Here is a 26,228-nt window from a genome sequence, read left to right on the forward strand (position 1 = left end):
ATGGGCTACGTCTACACGTGAAGCCAACATCGAAATAGCTTATTTCGATGTAGCAACATCGAAATAGGGTATTTCGATGAATAACGTCTACACGTCCTCCAGGGCTGGCAATGTCGATGTTCAACTTCAACGTTGCGCGGCACCACATCGAAATAGGCGCTGCGAGGGAACGTCTACACGCCAAAGTAGCACACATCGAAATAAGGGTGCCAGGCACAGCTGCAGACAGGGTCACAGGGCGGACTCAACAGCAAGCCGCTCCCTTAAAGGGCCCCTCCCAGACACAGTTGCACTAAACAACACAAGATCCACAGAGCCGACAACTGGTTGCAGACCCTGTGCCTGCAGCATGGATCCCCAGCTGCCGCAGCAGCAGCCAGAAACCCTGGGCTAAGGGCTGCTGCCCGCGGTGACCATAGAGCCCCGCAGGGGCTGGAGAGAGAGCATCTCTCAACCCCCCAGCTGATGGCCGCCATGGAGGACCCGGCAATTTCGACGTTGCGGGACGCGGATCGTCTACACGGTCCCTACTTCGACGTTGAACGTCGAAGTAGGGTGCTATTCCGATCCCCTCATGAGGTTAGCGACTTAGACGTCTCGCCGCCTAACGTCGAAGTTAACTTCGAAATAGCGCCCGATGCGTGTAGCCGCGATGGGCGCTATTTCGAAGTTAGTGCCGCTACTTCGAAGTAGCATGCACGTGTAGACACAGCTCTTGTGACTCATTCTAGCTCTGCAATTTTATGAAATTTCATCTAGTTTTCAGAAACAAATGCAAAATTCCTTGAACATTTTAATGATGAGACAGTCGTGACCTGATTCCAGCCATATTTGCCAAGTTCAGTCTCAAGAACAGAATGACAATTCTGCTAACTGCTCTGGGCCTTTGGTTTCTTAAGGAACTGAGATTGTCTGGAAACGGGAGGAATAAGGGAGAAAGAGAGTGAAGAGGTTGTAAGTCATGCCTGATACTCTCTAGGGGAGGTGGAAAACCTTCTGACCTTGTAGGCAGAAGTATCTAGAACACCTCTTCTCGGTCTTGGAACTACAAGCCCTGAGCACTGGCTGGGAAGAGAAGACAAGCAGCACATGCATTTAGTGTTATTAAAAACAATTAAAACTAACTGATCCATCTACACTGTGATTACTTGATCTCTCACTATTGCACTACTATAAGTGGGAGCTCTAGTGTGCATTCCTTGCTGGAATTTTAGACCTACACCAAATAGGTCTAAATGGCATTGATGAAGACTCCCATTCCTGTCCATACTAGCTTCCCCTCTGTTGCTATCGCCAGGTGGCAGAAATGATGGTGCGTAAGAGAGGCAACATAGAAAAGGACTGTGGTGGTATTAAGCCTCTTGTCTGCCCAGGAAAGAAGGGGAAGACACCCTAAGTAGAATCTGCAATATCAGTAAAAGTAGAGACTAAGCTATAAATTTACCTGGAAGTTTTCTTTGATCCGCTGTGGATGGAAGCTTTTGGGAATAACCACCACCCCTCGTTGGATGTTGAAGCGCAGAGCAACCTGTGCTGCTGTCTTGTTGTATTTTTCCCCAATGGCATTCAGGACAGGGTCCTTCAGTAAAGGAGGGGAAGACACATTCACCCTTGAATTAAAAAAACGCAGAATTTGTTTTGATTCTTGAGTTCTTAAAAGAAAGTGGCAGAGAGCTGAAATCCAAAGCAAAAACTGATTTGCTCCATCGGTTATGAAATGGAGTTTCATTCTAAATGCATCGGTTAGTGCTACATTTGAACTGTTTCCTACTGCCTCTGTTGCTCAATAAGATTTGTGGAAGTGACATGCAAAAGTTTGCCTGCAGCTTACAGATCATGAGCTAGAACTCATCCTTTTCAATATGGCAAGTAGTTGGGAGTTTGTAAGATATTTGGCAATCAGTACCTCTTGAGGCAAGCAGTAAATCGTGCCAGGAGATTTGAAAAGCAGTTGCAGAGCCTCCCACAAAAGCAACATTGCTTAGAACTTTTCCAAGTAAACAGGACCGAAAGTGTACCAGGGGAATCAGAGATGGATCACTTTTGAGATCATATAGCCCATCTCTAATCTCTGATTAGGTTCACAGCACACAGGCATCCTCTAACCTTTGGGAGGCCTGATACTGTATATTTGTTTTCTAACTCTCAAGAGCTGCTTCTAACTCAGGTCTTGAACAGCCCAAATCAAGTCCCCACGGAACCAATTTCTACTGGGTAGGTCCTCTGTTCTGGACGGTGCCTTAAGTGATCTAAGCCGCATCTACACTAGCCGACTATTCTGAAGTAGTTGGCCCAACTTCAAAGTAGCTTGCGTCACATCTACACACGATGCGTGCAACTTTGAAGTTGAAATCAACATTAGGTGGCAAGACGTGGAAATCACTATCCCCATCAGACGATGGGAATAGAGCCCTAATTCAACATTCAATGTCGAAGTAGGACACGTTTAGAAGATCCACATCCCGCTACTTTGAAATAGAGGGGTCCTCCATGGCAGCAATCAGCTGAGGGGTTGAGACGTTCTGTCCAGCCCCTGTGAGGCTCTATGATCACCACATCCAGCAGCCTTTAAAAGCACCCTGGACCCGGATTTCCTGTGGCAGGAAGCTGAGAGCGTGCAGGAAGCAGCAGCCACATATGCTAGTTCTGCATGCCCTCGAGAGGCCCCGAGCCACCCACCCACCACCGCCATCCCCCTGAGTCCCCCCAGAGCTCCCCCCCCCCGAGGGGCCCCACAGCTCCCAGGTGTCCAGCCAGGGGTGGGAGGGGGGGTAGAAGCAGCGGGACCCCTCCTGGACTGACTCCGAGCCCTGCTGGGGTTCTGAGGAGAGGAGGGGGTGTTCCAAATAATGGGGAGCAAGCAGCAGAACACAGAAGCATTCACCCTGTTGGCCGAGGGTCTGGCCACCCACGGTCACCCTGCCTGCACTCCAGATCAAGTCTGGAGTAAAGTAAAGGAGCTGCAGCAAGGTTATGCTCCGGTCTGGGACTCAGCCAGCCGGTCTGGGGCTGCCCCCGCCACTTGCCCCTATTACAGGGAGCTCAGGGAAATCCTGGGCCCCGGTACACCTCTTCCCCCACAGCCATCCTTGACATGGTGGCCAAGGAGCCCCAGCAGGCCTTGGAGCGGGGTCTGGCCCGGAGGCCAGTCCCAGACCCTAGGGGCCCCCAGAGGAGCCAGCCCCCAGGACTGCCGAGGAAGGGGTCCAGTGATTGGGAGTTCCAAATAGACCTCCCCTCCCAGAGCTCCAGCCAGGCATCCGCCAGACAGGTGTCCCCTGACTATGGGAGTGGACCATCAGGTATGTGCCCCACAGGACGCACACCCCCAGGTTATGGGGCAGAGGCACGGGACCCAACAGGGGGCCCCCCACGTTCCCAGCTGACCCTGGCATGGCCCAGCCAGACCAGGGCCCTGGGACAGTGGCATGGCCCCCAGGGCCCGTCAGCACCCACTCCCACTGACAGTGCCATGCCCCGTCCTCATGGGGGCTGAAAACCTGAAGGGGGCCACCCACAGGGCCACTGTGCCCATGGCTGGAGGACAGGGGATGGGGACCCGAAGCCAGTAGGGGCATGGGCCAGAGCCCAGTACTAATGGCTGTCCTGTCTCCCCACCCCCCGCCCCCCCAATCCACAGCCAAACCATCCGAGGGCCACGACAATGCAGTGGTCTCAGTCATGCCAGACAGCCCGCCAGGGGCTTTGCAGCGCGGCAGCCAGCTGAGCCGGGGACCACCACAGGGACCAGCCTGCTACCACTGGAGCCAGCCGTGAGCAGTCGTTAGCCCCCAGGTCCTCACCATCCACTGGAGCCAGGTGGAGGTGTTGGATGGTTGCCTTCAATTGGAGGAGTGGGTGTTGGTCTGGTGCCAGGAAGCCTGGAGATCCTTCATGCAGACATTCGACCACATCGCAGGCACCCCAGAGCTGATAGCAGACTGGCTGCCACGCCCCCACCGGCTGCTCCACCTGCTGTCCCTCCTGGCAGCCCCCCTGCACCGGACCCTGCTGGGGGAGACTGTGGGGCTCCAGAGCCAACCCAGCCATATTTGCTGGTCCTCCCAGCCCCCACCTGGCCTTGACAGGGACCCTGGATGTGGCGGGGGGTGGGGTGACCTGGACCCAGCAGGGGTCGCATCCCCTGGATTTGGGGCAGTGAGGGGCCAAGGACTGGCCCACCCAGGCCCCTTCCTCTGTATATAGTTTCCCCCCCACCTCCACTGTAAATAGTTATTTCCCCCTCACCTCCAAGTACTGCCCCCCTCCCCCCGTCTGTAGTTTCTCCAAGGACATTTGTTGTGTTTAAGAATTAGTTAACATGTTTGGTTTGTAAATATAATCCCAGTTTTATTTTTCAACAACCCGTGTGTCATGTGCTCTTCAGAGGGGCAATGTGCGGGTGGTGGGGGCAATATTCAGGAGGCCTGCCAGGGATGGCCATGGCAGTGCTCACCTCGCCCCCGGTCAAAATAAGCCCGCCAGGCCTCCCAGACCCGGACCCCCTCATGCTGGGCCTGGTGGCTAGGGGCAGCAGATGGTTGGGGGTAGGCTGTGCTGGCCTCCACAGCCCACCCCCTGCACAAAGGCCTCCCCTTTGCTCTCCATCAGGTTGTGGAGCATGCAGCACGTGCACACAACCTGGGTGATGTTTGGGAGGAACACGCGGGCACCGTGGGTGCAGCCAGGCCAACAAACAGAGGTCTTGGAAGCAGCCCTGGCTGTCCACCATGGCCTGGAGGATCACCAAGTGGTAACCCTTCCCGTTTACAAGCTGTCCCTCGCTGTGGTCTGGGGTGCGGATGGGAATGTGGGTTCTGTCCAGGGCCCCGAAGCAGTTGGTGAACCCCACGCTGGCAAACCCCACAATGGCCGTGTCCACGTCCCCGATCTGCACGAGCCTGTGGAGCAGCAGGGCGTTCAGCACGTGGACCATCTGCCGGAAGGGGCCATAGGCACACGTGAGGATGTGCAGGGTGTGCCCAGCCCCCACCTTCCTCACCCGCCCCCCCTCCCTGGACTTCCCCCGGGCCCCTCCCCAGACCTGTTGCTTGACTCCCCACCCCCCACCCCATGGGTCTCTGCCTGGGTCTTCTTACCTCCAACAGTGGCCTTGCCCACACCATACTGGTGTGCTGTAGATCGGTAACAGTCTGGAGTGGCCAGCTTCCAGACAGCGATGGTGATCCTCCTCTCGACGGGGAGCATGGGCTGCGTGCGGGTGTCCTGGTGCTTCAGTGCAGGGGTGAGCCACTGGCACAGCTCCAGGAACATCTGCCGGCGCATGTGGAAATTCTGGAGCCAGCGGTCGTCGTCCCACTCCCCCATGACCAGGAGCTCCCACCACTCTGATGTGGTGGGGTAGCTTCAGAGTCGGCGGAGCACCTGGCAGGTGCGGGGCGGGGGAACAGGGGAGGACAAGGAGGGCCCCATAGTCTGGGGCAACCCCTTCATCCCCCGAGGAGGGCTCTCCTTCCAGGAGCTGCTGGGCGGCCTGTTGCGTAGCGCCAAGCAGGGAAGCTCCTGCCTCAGCAACAGCCTTGAGGGCTGCTGACTGCTGCTACTGCTGGGGGTGCATGGCTGAGTGCACTGGGTCTGCGAGTCATGTGTCAGCGCTGTAGGCCTTGTGCTGTGCAGGTCGAGTGTGTCTGGGAGGGGGCCCTTTAAAGGAGCGGCTTGCTGTGGCTCCGGAAGGGTTAGTCCAGCCTGTGACCCCATCCACAGGCGTTCCTGGCCCCTTATTTGAAAAAGGGTGTGCTTTTGTGTGCAGCTCTCCTGGGGGGCCCCTTTCAATGTTGCCCATCCCTATGTCTACGTTGAACATCGATGGCGCCAGCCCCAGAGGATGTGTAGACGCTGAGTGCTGAAGTAGCTTATTTCAATATCTCTACATCGAAATATGCTACTTTGACGTAGCATTTTAGTGTAGACATAGCTCTAGTGTTTCCAGAGCTGCTGGCAGGGAGAAGGGGATTAACGGGGCAGCTCTGCAGAGTTTTAAAAGTCCTGGGGCTCTTGGCCACTGCTACTGCAGCAGCCAGAGCCCCAGACCCTTATATCACTGCTGAAGCCTTAAGCAATATGTTCTGGGTGACGTTGAAGGGCTGGCAGGGGGCTACCCTCAGCTTTTTAGGCTGAGGCTCCTTCCTTTCCAGAGGTGGGGAGCCAGGGGCTCAGCAAGTCTGTCAGCCACTCTACATATTTGTTCACCTTACAGCTCCTCTCTTCAGCCTCAGAAATCTGTATTACAGCTGCCTATCTTCTGGCCAAAAAGATTCTCTATGGGGCACACTCGCTGGCATTCCTTATTGACAGACCAAGACCGTGTCTACACTAGCCCCAAACTTGAAAATGGCCATGCAAATGGCCATTTTGAAGTTTACTAATGAAGCGCTGAAATACATATTCAGCGCTTCATTAGCATGCGGGCGGCCGCGGCACTTCGAAATTGACACGCCTCGCCGCCGCGCCCCGACGGGGCTCCTTTTCGAAAGGACCCCGCCTACTTCGAAGTCCCCTTATTCCCATGAGCAGATGGGAATAAGGGGACTTCGAAGTAGGCGGGGTCCTTTCGAAAAGGAGCCCCGTCGGGACAAGCCGTGTGGCGGCGAGGCGCGTCAATTTCGAAGTGCCGCGGCCGCCCGCATGCTAATGAAGCGCTGAATATGTATTTCAGCGCTTCATTAGTAAACTTCAAAATGGCCATTTGCATGGCCATTTTCAAGTTTGGGGCTAGTGCAGACACGGCCCAAGGCCAGGGAATCCCTTCAGGGGGTCAGGCCATGCTGCGTGTGCCTACACTCAGCTGAGGGTGAGCCTTCCTAGCATGAGTCAAGGGACACATGCCAGGGCACTAACAATAGCAGTGTAGACATTGTGGCTCTTGTGGATACTCAGGCGAGCCATGTGAGCTCTTATTTGGGGGCTGGGTGGTCTTGAGTCAGAGCTGTCGCCTAAGCTGGACTGCCCACGCTGCTGATTTTAGTGCACTAACTCAAGTCTGTTAAAACCCAGCTGCAGGTATCACTCTCAGCTCCGGTGTTGACACTCTATTGACTGCTGGCCGGAGGAATACTGGGAATCACATTTTGGATACCCATGCTAGAGCCGAGAGGTTATACAGCTTAGTGAAATGATGGTGGGATAAACTTACTCAAGTCCCAGATTAAGAACTTCAGTAACAGCCTTCAACGATGCCAAAGAGATGCCCAGCTCCAAATGGTAATACTTGCCCAAGTGAAAGGATTTAAGAGAAGGCATTACAGAATCACAGAACGCTAGAACTGGAAGGGACCTTGAGAGGTCATCGAGTCCAGTTCCCGCCCTCATGGTAGGACCAAGCACTGTCTAGACCATTCCCAATAGGTGTCTGAATAACCTGCTCTTAAATATCTCCAGTGATGGAGATTCCACAACCTCCCTAGGTAGTTTATTCCAGTGTTTAGCCATCCTGACAGTTCGGTAGATTTTCCCAATGTCCAACCTAAACCTCCCTTGCTGCAATTTAAGCCCATTGCTCCTTGTCCTATCCTCAGAGGCCAAGGAGAACAATTTTTCTTCCTCCTCCTTGTAGCCCTCTTTTAGGTACTTGAAGACCACCATCTTGTCCCCTCTAAGTCTTCTCTTTTCTAAACTACACAAGCCCAGTTCTTTCAGTCTTCCCTCATAGCTCATGTTCTCTAGACCTTTAATCAGTCTTGTTGCTCTTCTTTGGACCCTCTTCAATTTCTCCACATCTTTCCTGAACTGTCGTGCCCAGAACCGGACACAATCCTCCAGTTGAGGCCCAACCACCACTGAATAGAGCAGAAGAACAACTTCCCATGTCCTGCTCTCAACAGGCCCGCCAACACTTCCCAGAATCATGTTTGCTTTTTTTGCAACAGCATCACACCGCCGACTCGCATTTGGCTTACGATCCACCATGGCCCCCAAATCCCCATCCGCAGCGCTCCCTCCCAGACAGCTGCCTCCCATTCTGTATACATGAAGCTGACTGTCCCCTCCCAAGTGGAGCACCCTGCACCCGTCCCCACTAAACCCCACCCCGCTTACCCCTTACCACCTCTGCAGTTTGTCCAGATCATTCAGAATTCCGACTCCATCCTCCAAAGCAATCGCAACCCCTCCCAGCCTGGCACCGTCTGTAAACTCAACAAGTGTACTCTCTATGCCAAAATCTAAATCGTTGATGTACATATTGAATAGAACCTAACTACTTTGTTTCTCCCACTTTAAATTGCGTCTCCTGCTGAAGAAGTTCAAGCCCTTCCAGTTCTTGGTTGTGCTGTGCACACTGACATTGCAGGGCTCCACATGGACTCTTAGACTCCGTCTACACTGCAGAGTTTTTAGAAATAACTTACTTCCACATTCGAACCTCGAAAAAAGTTTTCTGACAAGAGCATTCCCACTGCAAGAGCAGGTCAAAATTGCACGTTTGCACTAGAGAGCCCAATTTCAAAACAACAGCCATGATGGGATGGCTCCCTGGAGGGCAATTAAGTTATAATTACCTCTGCTGTGTACACACTGAGTCAATTTCAGATTTGAAAGGGGTAGTGGGGGTTGGCAAAAGCCGCTTGATTGGAGTTACTATTTCAACTTAAATGCCCTGTTATTCCAGAATAACAGGCTTTGCAGTGTGCACACAAGGGGCTTTTTTCTGGAAAAGGGCTTTTCTCCCAAAACTGTGTTGACAAGCCCTTAAATTTCACAGCAACCATGCCCAGCTCGTGAGCCAGGAGCAGCTTTGGCTAGCTACCAGAAGTGTTGCAAGCCCTACCTGGTATCTGGAAACTCAACTAGGGCCTAACTGTCTCCAGCATCATTCCACAAAAACAGCGCTTGGGAACAGAGGGGAACATTTGGCCAGTGCAAGAGGCAGATGGGCTCCAGTTTGCTCTCCTGTACCTAGGAGGCTCTCCCAGGCCTTGGGGAACAAGGTCTGTTGCGCCCAAACAAGCCATTTCCAGTCATCCTTCTAACGAGCACCATAGCTGAGACACCAGGCAACGGTTGTAAATCAGCATAGCCTGGTGAACTCAGCACAGCTCCACTCATGTACACCAGCTGAGCCACTGACTCAGGGCTGTTAGAAAGGGGAAAAAAAAGTTTTTTCCTCCTCTCTTCTAAGTCAAAAATAGACCAATTGATTATGCATCAAGTTTTCAGAAAAGCTCCCTAGATTTTGCTCTAGTGACAGGCAGGGTGATAAGGGAGAGACAGATGAACCTCCTACCTTATCTTGAGAAGTCCTGTGCTTCCAGGCAGATAGCACTTGCCTGAGAGGCTCACTATGACCCTTGGTGTAGCCCCACCTCCACCTAGGAGGCAAAGGCTACACCCTACTAAACTGCTTCCATCACAGGCCCTCAGGCTTAGTAGGAACACTTTAGCCTCCTGTCCCAACAGGGGCCCATCTCCTCTCGCAAGAGATGTCTCTGTAGTGGATCCTGGAGGGTTTAGAACCCAGGCCCACCCTCTACTCCAGGTTCCAGAGCAGGTACTCTGGTGGCATCAGATGTTGGCAGTGTTTCCCTTCACTACCAAAGCTGCTACGCCTCTCTGGGCCACTCCATCTTGCCTCTATGTCTCCTTCACCCTTCCCTCAGGGCTCAATTCCCCATGGCTAGCTGGTGTTTTGTTCCCCGGCCCTTCCTCTCTTCTGGCTCCTACTGCTTGTTGCTAGATCCCTCCCTCCTGTAAGGAGATTTCCAACCCTCTAGTGGCAGTGTTCATCCCACAATCAGGCTAGCCCAAAAACTTACCATCTTGCATCCCTTGAGGTTCCTAGTGGACTGTATCCAACAATGACAATGTCATGTTGTCTACAAAATTCTAAGAGCTTGGGCTGGGTGAAATATGGGTGGCATTCAACCTAAAAGTGAAATGGGAGGAGCCAATTACATTACAATAATAAAAGTCACAGATACAAATAATTTCTTCAGACATTTCTATATGTTTGACCAATCAATCTCAGATGAATTTGAGATTATAGGTGAAAATGGTTTGAAGAAGAGGAACATTTCATCCTGGCATTAATCATTTAAATCCAGCCAGAAGCAGTTATGGCCTTTTGTGCTCATTTGATAAATCGTTTTTAACTTAAACTTTAGTGCTGATGGGTGGGGAAAGTGTTAGAATGACAGCCCTGGAGACAAGGAAACTCCTTGTAGTTGTTCTCTGGCTGTTCAGTGGCAGATTCCCCCAACAGTATCTTGCCAGTATCCCTCTAAGGCCAGCCTCAGAGGGTGAAAGGATAGTTTCCTCTCTTTCCCATGTAGTCTTTGGCTTCTCTTCTGATGCTGCCAATGAGTACATCCATTAGCATCAGTCTCGATAGCAGTCATCATGTGCAGAAGTATCTGTATTCCCTCAGAGCACTGTACCACAGTGCCACTCGCAGGTGGAGATAGAATTCTGATTGCGACCATACCTGATTGCTGACAGGTTTGTACTTGAGCCCTGGCTTGTTCAGAATCATTTCCAGCTGCCTCCGGTTGAAGTTGGAGACTCCAATGGATTTGGTCAAGCCAGCATCTTTACATGCTTCCAAAGCCTGCAAAGATAACAGAGAGAATTAGAGGGGAAAAGCCTCAGCAGAAACCTGCCAGAGAAACGTAAATCAGTCTGATTAACTAGACGAAATATAGGCGACACAGGACTCTGTTTTGGGAGCTAAGTGCGCAGGCCTTTCAGGAGTGGCCTTTCGGAGCTGGCACTCCTCCATGGAGATGATTGTTGCTAAATTTTCCTGTTCCAAATCCAAAGCTCATACAACCTCATCTTTGCAGAAGACCAAACTAAGGCACCTCACATCCCAATGTTATGATATAACAGGGAAGAGTTTTCCTAGAAGTCAGAAGAACATTTTAGACACAGCACTTATAAATTTCACATGTTCCCTTCCAGAGAGTTTTATTTCAAAATTTAGATGGACTTTCACACTATTTCAGCTTTTGGGGAAAGGAAGACAGCACCTGAACAAGAAATTCCTTCCCTTGCCTATCTGACACTTTCTGAATCACCCCAGCTATTAATTCTGCTGTGCCAGCATTAGTCCATACCAGAATCTAAAGGTAAGCCAGAACTTTATGACTAACACCAAGACATTGCCATAAAAAGGAGCATCACAAAAACTAGCATTAAGACTTCATTGCAAAATAAAGTAGCTGAAGGAGAAAATAGGGTTTAAGAGAATACAGGGTCAGTTTAAAATGCAAATATAGCCATGCAATTAAGGAATAAGAACAAGGTAACATATAATAAATCCTTAATTTGGCATGCTTTGACATTTTCCTTTAGTTGGTGCTCTCCTTCACTAACAGAAGTAATCTCAGAGTGGTAGCCAGGTTAGTTTGTGGTTTCACAAAAACCCACAGCAAACTGTCCTGGAGCACCTTAACCACCAACATTATCATTTGTTAGATAAAGAGCTTTCATGGGTAAGAACCACTTCAACAGTATCTATGCTTAGAGAAAGTCTTCTCTCTTCCCAAACCTCTCTGCTGAATGCAGTGGCTGATCGGGGTGCAATGAAGAAGAGTTACTGTTTCCCTATTTGTCTCCAACTTCTGGGTATTGAATGTCCTGCTTGTCAGTTTTATTATTCTTTCTGATTTAAATTAATGGGGCATTAGGGAAAGACATAGCCTCCATTTATTTTATGGCCTCTGACTAGCCCCTTTTGGTCATATGATTTTCATCATTCAGTGGTGAGGCAACCAGAACAGCCATAGCACTGACTGCTGAAGCCACACTGAAAAAATTAGAATTAGTCCAGGGAGGCATTTATGCAGCTGCGTATAGACAGATCCTAATATTTATGGGCAGCGACGACCTCATTATCAGCAGCAGCAGCTGGGTTTTTTCCTGCCTGTCATTACTGGGGCTGTCATGTTACACTACAGACTTGCATTAAGAACAGATTGAGGTAAGCAAGCTACATGCACTGAACAGACTGCGTTAGGCAGATGTTTCTTTTTGTTTCAGCCAATTTGACTTGTGAATCTGCAGAGCTAAAAAGCACTAGTCTGAGTCAGGCACAGTACAAGCAACTACTCAGGCAGTCCCACATCTGGCTCAATTCTCAGGACATGTCCCCTTATTATTCCTCTCCTGGGAGCCCCCGCTCAATTTTGCCCTTGTACCCAAACCTTGACCCACTACACCATGTGCTAAGCCAGTACAGGGCATCATCATGATGCAATTTTTGCAAGGGCAGATTCAGTCTAGACTTATAGTACCCTTGACTTTTCCCATCTTTTCAAGGGGTCTGTATTTATGCTGAACACTTTAAAGCCACATGGCTTTGGATGGCTACGTCTACACTAGCCCCAAACTTTGAAATGGCCACGTAAATGGCCATTTCGAAGTTTACTAATGAAGCGCTGAAATGCATATTCAGCACTTCATTAGCATGCGGGCGGCCGTGGCACTTCGAAATTGACGTGGCTTGCCGCTGCACGGCTCGTCCCGACAGGGCTCCTTTTCGAAAGGACCCCGCCTACTTCGAAGTCCCCTTATTCCCATTTGTGTGGCCATTTCGAAGTTTGGGGCTCGTGTAGACACGGCCGATGTGTGAAAGCAAGGACTAGACTGAGATCCAGACTCCCTTTGCCTGTAGTGTAAGGGAAAAAATAAAGTGTGGGCGTCTAGAAGTGACTAAGGAGGGGTTGTATATTGCTGAACTCCCTTTACCTGAGCCAAAGTTTCTCCTTCTAAGGCCAGGTTTACACTAATGAGGAAGATCAAATGAAGATATGCAACTCTAGCTATATTAGTTACACAGCTGGAGTCAATGTACCTTAATTCATGCTTCCATGCCGTCTCCATCTTCACTTTTGTCACCTGCATGAGCTAGATTAAAGCTAGCACAGGTATGCCAGTCTGCTTTAGGCCAGGTCTACACCAGACCTTAAAGTCGATTGCAGATATGCAATTCCAGCTATGGCAATTGCATAGCTGGAATTGACTTATCTACAATCAACTTACCTGGCCATCATCACTGGGGGAGGTTGATAGGGTAAATGCTTTGCAATACTGAGGAGTACACAGGTCAGCTGTCAACCCCAGATCATTCAATTCTGTTCACCCCTACTAGATGCATGAAATCCAACCCCAGAAGATAGACCCTGATGGAGTTAATCTGGGCAGTGAAGACATACCCTTAGTCAACCCTTTGTTTGCTGCACAGATGTACCCTCAGTATCAGGTTAAATGCTAGGGGAAGGAGACGTCCCTGAACACAGAAATACCATTTATCCATGGAGTCAGCAGCATGGTCCGTGGAAGTACAAGGTTCTCTACATTGCCTTGTCAAGGTTCTTCAGCCAAAGTACAGAGGAACCACCTTTCCAGGTGTTCAGGCATTTAAGTGCCTAGGAACGTTACAACTACATACCTCCCAAGTGGCACATAAGTTTGTCTTGTGGTAGATGTATTTTCCATTTTCATCTCTTGGGTACATTGCATCTCCAGGCTGAAAGAACAAAGTCCCAGTTATCAGCTTTCACTACTCAGAACAGAGGTTTATTTTTTTAAACACACACTCTACATTTAATTAGTGTGGGGTGGGGATAAGTCAGAGGCTTTCTGACCCTATAAGTTCAAAAAAGTTAATTGTGTTGGGGGCTTACAGTCTCCACCCTTCATCTAGCAGCATGTTAATGCTACAGTCATTAATGCTTTTCCTCAAATATGCCCTTCATGGGTCTATGCACTAAAAAGTTCCATCTCAAGTTATGCCTCAAGGTTGCAAGGGGGTATGGCATTCAAGAGAGTAAACCCCAATTTACCAGGTGTTCCGTTGTGGCAACCAAACATTTCCTCATGGCTAGACTACTGCAAAAGCCCATGGCTAGAGTACCGCAAAAGCCAATTTCCCCTCCAAGACTGCTTGTTCATGCTATTTACCACCCAGGAACACTGAAGAACGGTGCAAGTTAAACATGTCATATTGCAAGTCAATCTTGAGTGACCAGCTCCCACTGATATTTGTGAGAGTTCTGTGAATATGACACATGGCAGGATGTGTCAAGAATCTTTCAGGTTCATGCTCCACGCTCTCACTTCTCCCTTGATACCCTAGAGAGAGTTTTAAGGGTGCTTGCAAGCATCCTTAGGCCTGGTACATAGTGCACTACTTTCTTTTATTTGCTGGTCAATTTGTGGCTACTACAGGCAGTATATTTCAAAATGACAAAAACTGATCATTAACTTGATATTAATTTCACTTTATTTTTGTAAATGTCTTTTGTGGTCAACCACAGTTCAAAAAGTGCGTGGTAACCCACTTTGACAGTCTAATTCCTGGGGAATATGCAGCTATGACTCGTGCTCAGCGGCTGGTGCCACCAAATTCAACACATGCATCTGCAAGGTATTGGAAGATGAAAATGAACTCTAGTACAACAGAACATCCCCATATTTCAGAGATGAGAAAATGTTATGGCATTAAGCAGAAGTTTCCCACCTCAACAAAGAGAACATTCCTTAAAGCAAGTACCGGGACATAGGCCTGTTACTATTATCATTTTTTATTGGAAGAGACCTGCACAGTCAGGAAAAAATAAGATGGTTGTGAGGTCTTTTGCCTTTCAAATTGCATGAGAGCAAGAGAAGAGGAGAGAGGAGTTTGGAGTTCTTTATGAAAATAGGATCCTAGCCAGAACCTTCAGAGATTCTGAAGCAGCTCACTCTGACCTTCGATGTGTTCTACATAGATCATTAAAAAGCTAAGGATCATTGCAAAGCAGGTATGGATTTCTAGCCAACCCAGAGTTGATGGGTTGGATCAAGATTCAGGTGTTTCGTTTCAGGGCCCCCTCCCAGTAGATAGAAAAGGAATGTTTAACTCCAGCCACCATCACCAAGTCCCTTTCCCTCTACTTTTAGTATTTTGGGCAGCAGAGAGACACATTCAGAGATATGGCAAGATCCATAGTGTCCTCCTGTGGATTTCTACAAAGTTTAATCCCTTCTCCCATCTTTTATAAAATCTACATGAAGCTACTGTAGGAAATTGAGATGCCAGTGTCCCAAAACCCCAGAGTAAGTGGATGGTACCCATAGCTATATTCCCCTTATTACTGACGCACATAGGACCATCTCACAGCTACCTGGCTACCAGAGAACGCAACTGTAGAAAAGATCTGAATAGGAATCAGACAAGATGGAGGCAATGCTGATAGGAAGAGGCGCAGGGTTTGAGGAATGAAGTGGATTATGGTTATTAGATTTTCAGAAACTACTTCCCACAGCTAGTCAAGTTAGGCCATAGACTGGGATTCTTCTAGACTTCTTACGGCTGCAGGACATACAGCAATGGTTCCACTTCCCACCTACAACCGGTCCATCTTAAAACAGACCACACCCACCCACAAGGACTGCAGATCTCACTGCCTTCAGAACAAAGTGTCAAAGCCACTTTGACCTGGCAAACAAAAACAAAGGAAGAGAGATATGGTTATTTAACAGCCCCTAGCCACTAATGTAGGGGTGTACAAAGTGGGGGGCGGGCCCCATCGGGGCGGGGGACGACCATGACTTTCGTAAGTGGGGGTGGGGGAACAGCACAATTAGCTGCTGGGTCTCCAGCTCATCCATCTCATTTAAAATGTTACTGTTTTTATGCATGCGTATTCACATTTATATACTGACTCAGTTTTTACATTCAACATATTTATTTTCTTACACATGCCAAAAGGGTTTATTTTCCCATATGAACTTAACCAAAATTCCCACTGGTTTGGGTTACATTGGTGGGGGGCGTGTGGTTTGCTGTTAATTTCAGGAACAAAAAGTCAGACCCAAGGTAAAAAGCCTGCTCACCCCTGCAGTAACATATCCAGGGAAGAAGGCAGAAAGTTAATCAAAATAAGCCAGTGGGTCTGTATTTTCTTCTTGGCATGCACTCAGGTACTATGGCAGAAGGAGACACTAGAAGATGAACCCAGATATCAAGACTTTCTGAATATATTCAGAACTCTTCCAGTAAAATCAGAAGAGAGGAGTTTACAGTTTCACAAATTCCAGAAATTGCAGGATTGTGGATTTTGCCTCAAGCTTCACTACTTTTACATATTAACAAGAAGCAAATTATGCAGGCGAGTATTTTGGCAGCAAGAAAGGAAATCTCCTTCCAGCAGCAAGCCTTTGTCTGGAGCAAAATTAGTTTTTTTGGTAGCCTGATGCAACCTCTTTCTGAGGCAAAATGTGTGCTGGCACGAATGTTACTACACAAAACACACAAATCTGTGCCCCAATTGACAGAGTACTCTTAACTCACAAATGTAAAGCTCAATGTGGGAGATGTTTTAGGGAGATTAAACAGCATCTAGCCCAGTAACAGCTGCTGCAGATGGGGAGAGCTGGAAAGCTGTCTCAACAAAATCCTGCCTTGCGTGTGATTTCTGCAGAAACAACTGTTCGAGTTCCAAGAGATGCTTCCCAGATTTGGTCCTGACATTGCTCCACACTTCAACTCCACTGCATATTGTGTTAGAAAGAAAGGGATTTTTCCCCCTCCTTAAAGGGGAGCACCAGTGGAGCTCTAGGACTGATTTGCTATTACAGTTGGAGAGTGTGTTGATATAGGCCTCAGAGAATCAGATGTAGATTTATTTAAAAGGCAGCTGTCAATATCTTTATTTGGTGGGACACTGACCTTCTCCACATGGGAGAATGAACTATGGGAAGAAAGCAAACAGAAGTAACAGGAAACCGGAAACTGCAGATTGTGGGAACTATACTTTCTAAAGTGTACCTTAAAGGGTTCCATACTAGAGCTTTGTTTATATAATCCTCCACATCTGAGGTCAATTACTCCTCTGGAAGGAACAGGATGCCATTTCCAGAGAAGACAAAGGAACTTCTAGTGGAGTAAATTCCACGTGTTGGGTTCTGCTCTCTAGAGGTAGTGGTATTTGAATGTACTCGTCACAGGAAGACCTGAGCTTTGAGAATTCTCAGGAACCAAAGGATTCAGGGAGATTGCTTTCTTGATGGAAGCAGTATTGTCCACTAAGAGCATGTAAATGTGTCTCCATTCAAAAAAAAAAGTGTGTGTGTCTGGGGGTGGGGGTAGTTCTATTTCCTTGTCTTCTGGTTTAACCCTCTGGGCAGCTTTTGCACTGGGTCTTCAACCTTCTCTGCGAAGCCAGGAGAGCTAGTGACTTCCTTTTAGAACATGCTCCCTCACCCCTCAGAGATTGTGTAAGTGATGTGAAGAGCTGGGGCTTCGAGAAAAGCACCAAATTGCATGGGACCAGTGATAAAATTGCAAGAGCTGCAACACTTGGGAAGAGACGATACCCGTCGTGAGGAAACAGGAAGCCATGACTGTTTAAACTTCTGCCTCTGCGAAGCCATGTTCAGATGCTATGTCTCTGCTCCCGAAGCTGTCTGTCTAGCTGACTGGCACAAATGAGCAGATAGGCAAGATTTTGTGAAAATGGTTTGCCACACAACCTTCACATTCAGTTGAGGCTGTCGAGTGGCTGAAACAATGGCTGGGAGAGTGCATCTATTCCCTAAATCCACCACTAACTCAATTTTGCCTTCAAGTCACTTATCTCTTGTTAATCTTCCCATCTGGCCACAAGTGAACTTAGGCTGGAAATTAGAAGGTTTCTAACCCTCAGAGGAGTTTGATTTTAGAATAACCTTCCAACAGGGGGACGAGAAACATAAGAGATTTTAAGATGCAGCTAACAAAATGGATTAGACATGATTGTCAGCAGTGGACTCGACTAAGAGCATCAGCTGGGTCAAACTGTAAAACAGGGATAACTCACTACTAGGCTCATAGACGCCTGTGAAGCCATCTATAGCCTCTCTCTGTCAGCCCAGCGAAAGGGGCCTCCCCTAGCATCAGCAGTAAAGACCCATTTTATTCTAGTTGGCAATTGTGCGTACTGGACCAGGGTTCTCCCTGTAACAAAGTTGATGTGATTGTGCTTTGTCTTCTCCAATGACAAGCAATATGCACCTGCCATGGACGTCAAGCATGACGCTGCCAGCAAAGAACCATTTTAAGCACACACTGATCTGCAGGTTTGACAAATTACCTGAGTCAGGGGACTTTGTTCACACAGACAGATACCATAATAAGCTTTAGGCTACTTTTCCTTACCTTGAAAGCCATTGGCAATTCAATAATATAGAGATCAACATAATCCATCTGCAGAGCCTGAAGTGTCTTCTCCAGAGTTGGACGCACCAGCTCTGGTGGGTGACAGGTATTCCACAGCTAGGGAAGGGGAACAAAAAAATAGAAATTCAGTTACTCTGTTCCCTGCATTTCTCCCCTTTAGACAACACTATGGCTACGTCTACACGTGCAGCCAACATCGAAATAGACTATTTCGATGAATAACGTCTACACGTCCTCCAGGGCCGGCAACGTCGATGTTCAACTTTGACGTTGCTCAGCCCAACATCGAAATAGGCGCAGCGAGGGAACGTCTACACGTCAAAGTAGCACACATCGAAATAAGGGTGCCAGGCACAGCTGCAGACAGGGTCACAGGGCGGACTCAACAGCCAGCCACTCCCTTAAAGGGCCCCTCCCAGACACAGTTGCACTAAACACCACAAGATACACAGAGCTGACAACTGGTTGCAGACCCTGTGCCTGCAGCATAGATCCCCAGCTGCCGCAGAAGCAGCCAGAAGCCCTGGGCTAAGGGCTGCTGCCCACGGTGACCATAGAGCCCCGCAGGGGCTGGAGAGAGAGCATCTCTCAACCCCCCAGCTGATGGCCGCCATGGAGGACCCGGCAATTTCGACGTTGCGGGACGCGGATCGTCTACACGGTCCCTACTTCGACGTTGAACGTCGAAGTAGGGCGCTATTCCTATCCGCTCATGGGGTTAGCGACTTCGACGTCTCGCCGCCTAACGTCGAAGTTAACTTCGAAATAGCGCCCGATGCGTGTAGATGCGACGGGCGCTATTTCGAAGTTGGTGCCGCTACTTCGAAGTAGCGTGCACGTGTAGACGCAGCTTATGTTGGGTTAGCACAGGATGCAAGTCAATGCACTGTTTAAATACTTGCATACACAAAAAGGGAAGCCCTCTCTATCCCCAGATAGATCAGCACAGAGAATTCCTCATAACTCAAACTGTCCTGAATTAGCAGATTTTAAAAACCATACCCACACACTTAAGTTTAGACACCTTTCTACTTCCTAAATTTGGCTTGATGTTTGACAAGGGCCCCATGATTGTAAAGGATTGGCTAAGAGAACACGAAAAGGAAGGTTTCAGAGAGGTCGCACATGTTGAAACTAGTTCAAATACTTATCTAAGCCACAGCTGGACTCTGAACCCTTTGAAGTTTCCTTATTTCCACCAGAGGCTTCCCCTTCCCTGTCTAGCAAAAGGATCTGACACCCCCCACCAAAAAAGGGGCTTGCTGAACACTTGTATTCAAGCTCTGAAGTCTACACATGGACAAAACTGCAGGTTTGCCACTTCAAGTGGAGGCCACTGAGTATCTGTTCAGAGTAGAGCAAGTTACTTTGGAAACGAAAAAATGAACTTGCTAAATTCATCTCGTTTTGTATATACAGTAAACCCCTGAAATGTGTGATTTCGAGCTGCATTTAACTTGCATTAACATGTGTTAAGTGCAACTCAAAGCCACTGTGCAGCTGCCTCTCTTCCCAGCTCCCCCAGATGGGGGAAGGCGGGGAAAAGCCACCATTGGCAGGAGCCAGGAAACTGGCCAGTAATGTGAAGGTTAGTTTCCCAGCTCCTGAGTTACCCAAGATTTCAGCTTATGTAGAAGTTGCCAAGAATACAACCTCCACATAAGTCAGGGATCTGAGGTACTGAAGTTTTGTTCAAATTGTCCAATGTCTGATCAGTTTTATCATGATGAGGCTATGTCATGTCAGATGATATTATGAAGAATGGAACAGGTAGGTTTGCATAGAATCTGTAGTTTTCTGATGTGGCCAGACCCACTGTCTCACTGTATGATCCAGTGAAGTTTTTGTTTAAGCTCAAAACTGCGAAGACATATGCTGCATTCATGCCCCATTAGCATGAAGGGGTTGTTCAGCTGTCCCTTCCCCACCTGGCTCTTTTGCTGGCTGAGCTGCCCCTAGCATTGTCCTGATAGCGGGGGGAAGGAGTGGAGGGGAAAAGATAGTGCTGAAGTCAGGATGTTTCCCTGCCTCAGTACCCCTTCTCTGCAGAGCAGGGATCAGGGATTGGGAGACACACAGCAAAGTTGCTCCTAGGATTCTCCTGCTAGCTGTGTAGGGGGGGAAGGGGTGAAAGGGAAAGGATAGTGCTGAAGTCAGGGTGTTCCTCTGCCTCTGTACCCCTTCTCTGCAGAGCAGTGGGAGACAGATGGTAGGGCTGCTCCAGTCTGAAGCATGGATGGTGAGCGACTCAGGACTGCAGAGCAGGGAAGCGGGAGACAAACAGATCAGGACAGATTTCCCTCAAAGGGACAGAGGGAGGCTTCTCTCAGAAGCTTACCCAGTAGAAGCGCGCGCGCACACACACGGCTTTTTTTGTGGCGGCACGTGCTGGTACTGCATACCAGCACCTTCGTACCAATCCTTCCCTTGGACAGGGCTCCTGAAGCTGTGGCTGCCGGTGGGGCTCCATACTCCAGCCAACTCCCAGCTGCAGGGCTGCCAGATCCCCTGCTGGCCCCGCAGCACTGCGGGGCTAGGAGCTGGAGGGCCTAGGCCCCACAGCGGTGCGGAGCCACAGCAGTAGCCCCAGCCATGGGAACCTCAGCGGTACAGCACACCAGCTCCTTTTTTTTTTTTCCCCTAAAAAAATCCAAGGCACTGTATACACTTCAGCACAGACCCTGTGTTTCTCTTTGTCTTGCTCTGTAGCCCCCAGCTCCACCCCTTCTGCCCGAGACCCCGCTCCTTCCTGGGGGCCCACAGCCAGCCCACAACCAGGACCAAAATTCATGGACTGTCCCCTCTGTGAACATTATCGCCCACCCCTGGTCTAGCTGAAGAGCACAGAATGAGAAGTCTGTTCACAACTTCACCACGGTCTTGCTCTCTAACCTTTTGAGAGTTCACTTAGGCTATGTCAAATAACTTTGGCAGCGCTTGAGGCTGTGGCTACACTACCCTTCCCTTGGAAGGTGCATATAAATTACGGCCAATCGAAAATGCCAAAGTTTGGGAAGAAGAGTGCTTTTGAAATCAGGAACCCTTTCAGAGGAACCCCAGCTACATGGCTATTTTTAATTCAAAATCCACACCATCAACAGGCCAGGTGGCAGTCATTATGCAAACAAGGTGCTGAATATTCATAACAGTGCCTCATTTGCATTTTTGAATGGCCATAATTTACATGCCCCTTCCAAAAAGGGAGAGGTAGTGTAGCCACAGCCTAAACGATACACACGCTATTTCAAAACAAATTTGAAAAAATGGGTGCATTTTTTTGATCCCAGTAATCCTCGCTTCCTGAAGAATAACACCTATTCCAAAATAGGCCCTTAGGGACTCCAATAGCAGGGTGCTATTTCAAAATGCATTTTGTATCTGATTGTATTATTTCAAAATAATATATTTCGAAATAGGGCTGTCATGTACATGTGGCCTTAGCTCTAAAGCTATGTGAAAGAAAGGTTACTCACCGTAGTAACGGTGGTTCTTCGAGATGTGTCCCCGTGGGTGCTCCACGTTAGGTGTCGGGCTCGCCCGGCGCCGCAGATCGGATCTTCCAAGCAGTTTCTGCCGGACCACGCATGCGCCAGTGCGCGCCACTCCCCCGCGCGCTCCCGGCCACGTGCACGATCCGGTCCCCGCCAGTTCCTTGACCAACCGCCTCGGATGCTCCTGAAAAACGCTAAACAGAGATCCGGAGCGGGGAGGATGGGCGGGTAGTGGAGCACCCAAGGGGACACATCTTGAAGAACCACCGTTACTACAGTGAGTAACTTCTCTTTCTTCGAGTGTCCCCGTGGGTGCTCCACATTAGGTGACTACCCAGCAGTAATCCAAGATAGGAGGTGGGTAATCGGATTATGTGCAGCTTGTCCCCGAGAGGACCGCTGTCGAGAGACGGGTATCCTCTTGGAATACCCTGTGAAGGGCGTAATGTTTGGCAAAGGTGTCACAGGCTGACCAGGTCGCCACTCTGCAAATGTCTTTTAGCGCAACGCCCTTGAAAAAGGGCTGTTGATGCTGCCACCGCCCTAGTGGAATGAGCCCTGGGCATGGCCAGGAAAGGAGTCTTTTTGAGTTTGTAGCACATTTTTATGCAAGATACGATGTGCTTCGAGATTCTCTGCGAAGAGAGACATTCTCCTTTTGATTTGGGAGCGATAGAGACTAGGAGTCTATCCGTTCTCTGGAAGGACTTGGTCCTGTCTATATAGAAAGCTAGCTCCTCCTCACGTCCAGGAGGTGTAGGCGCGCCTCTTTGTTAGAGTTATGAGGCTTTGGATAAGACGAGGGTAAACAATAGGTTCGTTAGTATGAAACTCAGAAAGAAACTTTAGGAACAAAGGCTGGATGCAGCCGTATGGTTACCGCCTCCTTGGAAAAAACAGCGCAGGGTGGCGTTGCCATAACTGCCGCAAGCTCGCTCACCCTGCGAGCTGACGTGATTGCGAGAAGAAAGATCGTCTTTATCATAAGGAGGCAGAGGGAAACCGTGGCCAAAGGCTCGAACGGTGGTCCCCTTTTCGCATTAAGCACCAGGTCCAAGTTCCACGAAAGTGGAAGCGGTTTCCGAGGGGGGTATAGGTTTACCAGCCCTTTAAGGAACCTGGTAACCATGGGATGGGCGAACACCATGTGCCCTGTCTCTCCGTGTCTGAATGCCAAAAAGGCGGCAAGGTGGACCTTAAACGAGGATAGCGAGAGTCCTCCTCTCGAGGTCCAGTAAATACTCTAATATCACAGCCATAGGCACCGAAAAGGGGGGCTAGCTGTTTGGTAGAACACCATGCCGTAAAGCGAGTCCATTTTTGCTTGTAGGTCTTCCTGGTGGAAGTCCTCCTGCTACTTTCTAGGACTTGCTGCACTTCCTCCGTACATGTGCTCTCTAGGGAGCTGAGCCATGGATTAACCACGTTTGTAGTCGCAGGCCTTGGGGGTGCGGATGCACTATGGACCCCTGGGCTTGCGTGAGCAGATCCGGCGCCACCGGAAGGGGCATCGGTGGCCAGTCCGACATGCGCAGGAGTAGGGGTAACTATTGCTGTCGATCCCACGTTGGGACTATCGGGATCATTCAGGCTCCTTCCCTCCTGGCTTTCTGCAACACTTTGTGGATGAGCACTGTGGGAGGGAAAGCATAAAGCAGGGGGCCCCTCCATGAGATCGCGAAGGCGTCCCTCAGGGACCCCCGTCCCAGTCCTGCCCTGGAGCAGAATCGTGGGCACTTCTTGTTGTGCTGAGTAGCAAACAGGTCTATCTGGGGAAAAACCCCATGCATGAAAAATCGGTTGCAGCAGATCGGGACGGATCTGCCACTCGTGCGTGAGTGCGAAACGCGTGCTCAGCTGGTCTGCCTTCACATTGTGAGCGCCTGGGAAGTACGAGGCTTTCAAGGTTATATTGTTGGCGATGCAGCAGTTTCACGACCGGACTGCTTCTGCACATAAGGCACGGGACCGAGCTCCTGCTTGCCGATTTATATAAAACATGGTGGAGGTATTGTCTATACTGATCCCGACTACTTTGCCTTTTATATGGCCTGGAAAGTGTCCGCAGGCGTTGAACACTGCTCTGAGCTCCAGTATATTTGTGTGCAGTGACTGCTCCGTGGAGGACCACAGCCCTTGCGTCACCTCTTCGCCCATGTGCGCTCCCCACCCTATGAGGGAGGCATCTGTAGTAAGAAAAACCAATATGTGTGGTTGGTGGAAGGGTACCCCTGTTAGCAGGTTCTCGGGGTTTACCCACCATTGCAGGGATTTGCGCACCTCTGTTGTGGGCGACGCCACCCTGTGAACAGTGTGTGCTGCCGGGTTGTATACGCTCGCCAGCCAGTGCTGCATGCTGCGCATGTGTAACCTGGCGTTCTGTTCTACGAACGTCGCTGCTGCCATGTGGCCCAGCAGCTGTAAGCACGTCAGAACCAGCACCGTAGGGCTGAAGGTGAAGACTTGCACGAGGGAGCCGACGGCCCGAAAGTGAGTCTCTGGTAGATACGCCCTCGCTGTAATAGAATTTATGCGTGCCCCTACGAACTCTATGTCCTGCGTGGGGTCTATCTTTGATTTTGTCAGAGTGATAACCAGGCCGAGCGAAGAGAACGTGCCTGCTGTGACGCATATTATGCGTAGTACCTCCTCCTTCGAGGCCCCTTTGAGTAGGCAGTCATCCGGATACTGGAATATAAATACCCCGTCTGTGCAGGTAGGCTGACACCACTGCCAAGGGCTTGGTGAAGACTCTGGGGGCCGAGGAGAGGCCAAACGGTAGGACCTTGTATTGAAAATGTTCTTTGCCTACCATGAAAAACCAGAAGAATCGTAGGTGAGCCGGATGAATAGTTATGTGAAAATACGCGTCTTATAAGTCGAGGGCTGCGAACCAATCTCCATCGTCTAGTGCCGTAAGGATGGAGACGATTGTGATCATCCGAAAGCGTTGCTTGCGCAGGTACCGGTTGAGGCCTCGAAAATCTAAGATGGACCTCCCGCCCCCTGTCTTTTTCCCCGTGAGGAAGTACCTCGAGTAGAACCCTCTCCCTTGCAGTTGCTCTGGCACTCTTTCCACTGCCCCTATGAGCATGAGATGGTCTACCTCCTGCTTGAGCCTCGCTACGTGGGAGGCCTCCTGGAGGTGGGGCCTGGGTGGAGGTCATGGCGGCGGGAGCGACTGGAAGGGGATGGCGTACCCCGTGGCTATGATCTCCAGCACCCATTTGTCTGTGGTGATCCTTTGCCACTCGTTATAGAATGGTCGGAGGCGATGGTGGAATAACCGCTTCGGATGACCTTGCGATGGTAGTGATGGCGCAGCCCTGGATCTGTGTGTCAAACTTGTGGCCTTTGGCCCTGCCCCGAGGACGCACGGCTGTGTTGGGAACGACGCCTGGGAGTTCTGTACTGCTGGTGCTGTTGATGTCGCCCTTGCTCATAACCCCTGTGGTACTGGGGACGCTGTTGCTGAGTCCGCAACATCCAGGGCGATCTGAACTCCCGTCCTCGAGGCCGCGTAGCCTTCTTGCATGATGGCCTTGAGCACTGGTTTCTTGCCCTCTGGAAGCGAGTCCATGAGGGAGGTTAACCTAATGTGGTTATTGAAATTATGGTTCGCTAGATGCGCTGCGTAAATTTGCCATTTGCAACAGTAGAGTGGAGGAGGAGTAGACCTTTCTGCCCAACAGCTCTAGCTTTTTGGCATGTTTGTCTGTTCCCCCACATTGCGACGACTCCACCACCAAGGAATTTGGTTGTGGGTGGCTGAACAGGAACTCTGTGCCCTTTGTCGGCACGAAGTTTTTTTCCCCCCGCTCTCTTGTGGACAGGCGGAATAGTCGCAGGAGTCTGCCATATCATAGTGGCAGACTCCAAGATTGCGTCATCAAGCGGTATTGCTATTTTGGAGGAGGCCGGAGGTCTCAGATTTTTGAGGAGCTTATGGTGTTTCTCTTGCACCTTAGCTGTCTGGATGCCTTGCGTGAAGGCCACCCTCGTAAAACAGCTCTTGGAACTGTTTGAGATCGTCCGGAGGATGGACGTCCCCCGGGGCCGTAGCCTCATCCGGGGAGCAGAGCGAGGAACCGCTGGGGTACGTCTCTCTGGACCCTTCCGGTTCCTGCTGGTGATGGTACACCCTCTCACTAGAGGTTTGCGAGGGAAAATCTCGGGGTTCCATAACCAGTCCCCCCTGAGATGCTTGAGTCTCTGTCCCCGGTCGCAATTGCCCTCGGAGGTACGAGATCGTTTGTGGGGATCTTTCCCTAGTAGATAGCCGATGGTGTCTATGCCCCGCGTGGTCGGGGCGACCATGGCAGTATAGGCACTGTTCTTGGGAAGGTGACCTAGACCACTCCCTTGGTGCATACCCTCTGCGTCTGGGGGAGGGCTGGAGAGAGCGATTTTGCATAATAGTCCAGCGGTTCAAACCCCAGGAAGGGTGAAGGTGGTCCCAGCCAGGGTGAGGCTGGTTGCAAAAAATGGAGAAGGGGGCTCCGGGTAGGCTAGGGGGGACCCCTGCCTTCTGGTTGGAGTCTGCAACATAAGCGGAGGGCTGTGAGAAAGCAACTCCACAG

The 26,228-nt window shown here is 50.0% G+C and overlaps 1 protein-coding gene across 5 annotated transcripts in view; it reads right to left on the reverse strand.

The window, feature by feature from the left end:
- AKR1D1 (aldo-keto reductase family 1 member D1) overlaps window positions 1-26,228 on the reverse strand; it is a 36,545-nt gene that overhangs the window by 3,164 nt on the left and 7,153 nt on the right. For 2 of the 5 annotated variants that reach the window (XM_074983810.1, XM_074983812.1), the window contains exons 3-9: window positions 18,137-18,253; window positions 13,406-13,483; window positions 10,439-10,561; window positions 9,771-9,880; window positions 9,242-9,326; window positions 5,100-5,274; window positions 4,345-4,936 (exon numbers count right to left, since the gene is read on the reverse strand). In XM_074983810.1, coding sequence (XP_074839911.1) covers window positions 4,608-4,936; window positions 5,100-5,274; window positions 9,242-9,326; window positions 9,771-9,880; window positions 10,439-10,561; window positions 13,406-13,483; window positions 18,137-18,253 — 1,017 coding nt within the window. In that variant the 3' untranslated portion in view covers window positions 4,345-4,607. Of the gene's footprint in view, window positions 1-1,444; window positions 1,611-4,344; window positions 4,937-5,099; window positions 5,275-9,241; window positions 9,327-9,770; window positions 9,881-10,438; window positions 10,562-13,405; window positions 13,484-18,136; window positions 18,254-26,228 lie in introns of those variants that run through there. The other 3 variants (XM_074983814.1, XM_074983811.1, XM_074983813.1) reach the window with 3 other exon arrangements.

Source organism: Carettochelys insculpta, chromosome 1 (genome assembly GCF_033958435.1).
Source record: "Carettochelys insculpta isolate YL-2023 chromosome 1, ASM3395843v1, whole genome shotgun sequence".
Classification (NCBI taxonomy): domain Eukaryota; kingdom Metazoa; phylum Chordata; order Testudines; family Carettochelyidae; genus Carettochelys; species Carettochelys insculpta.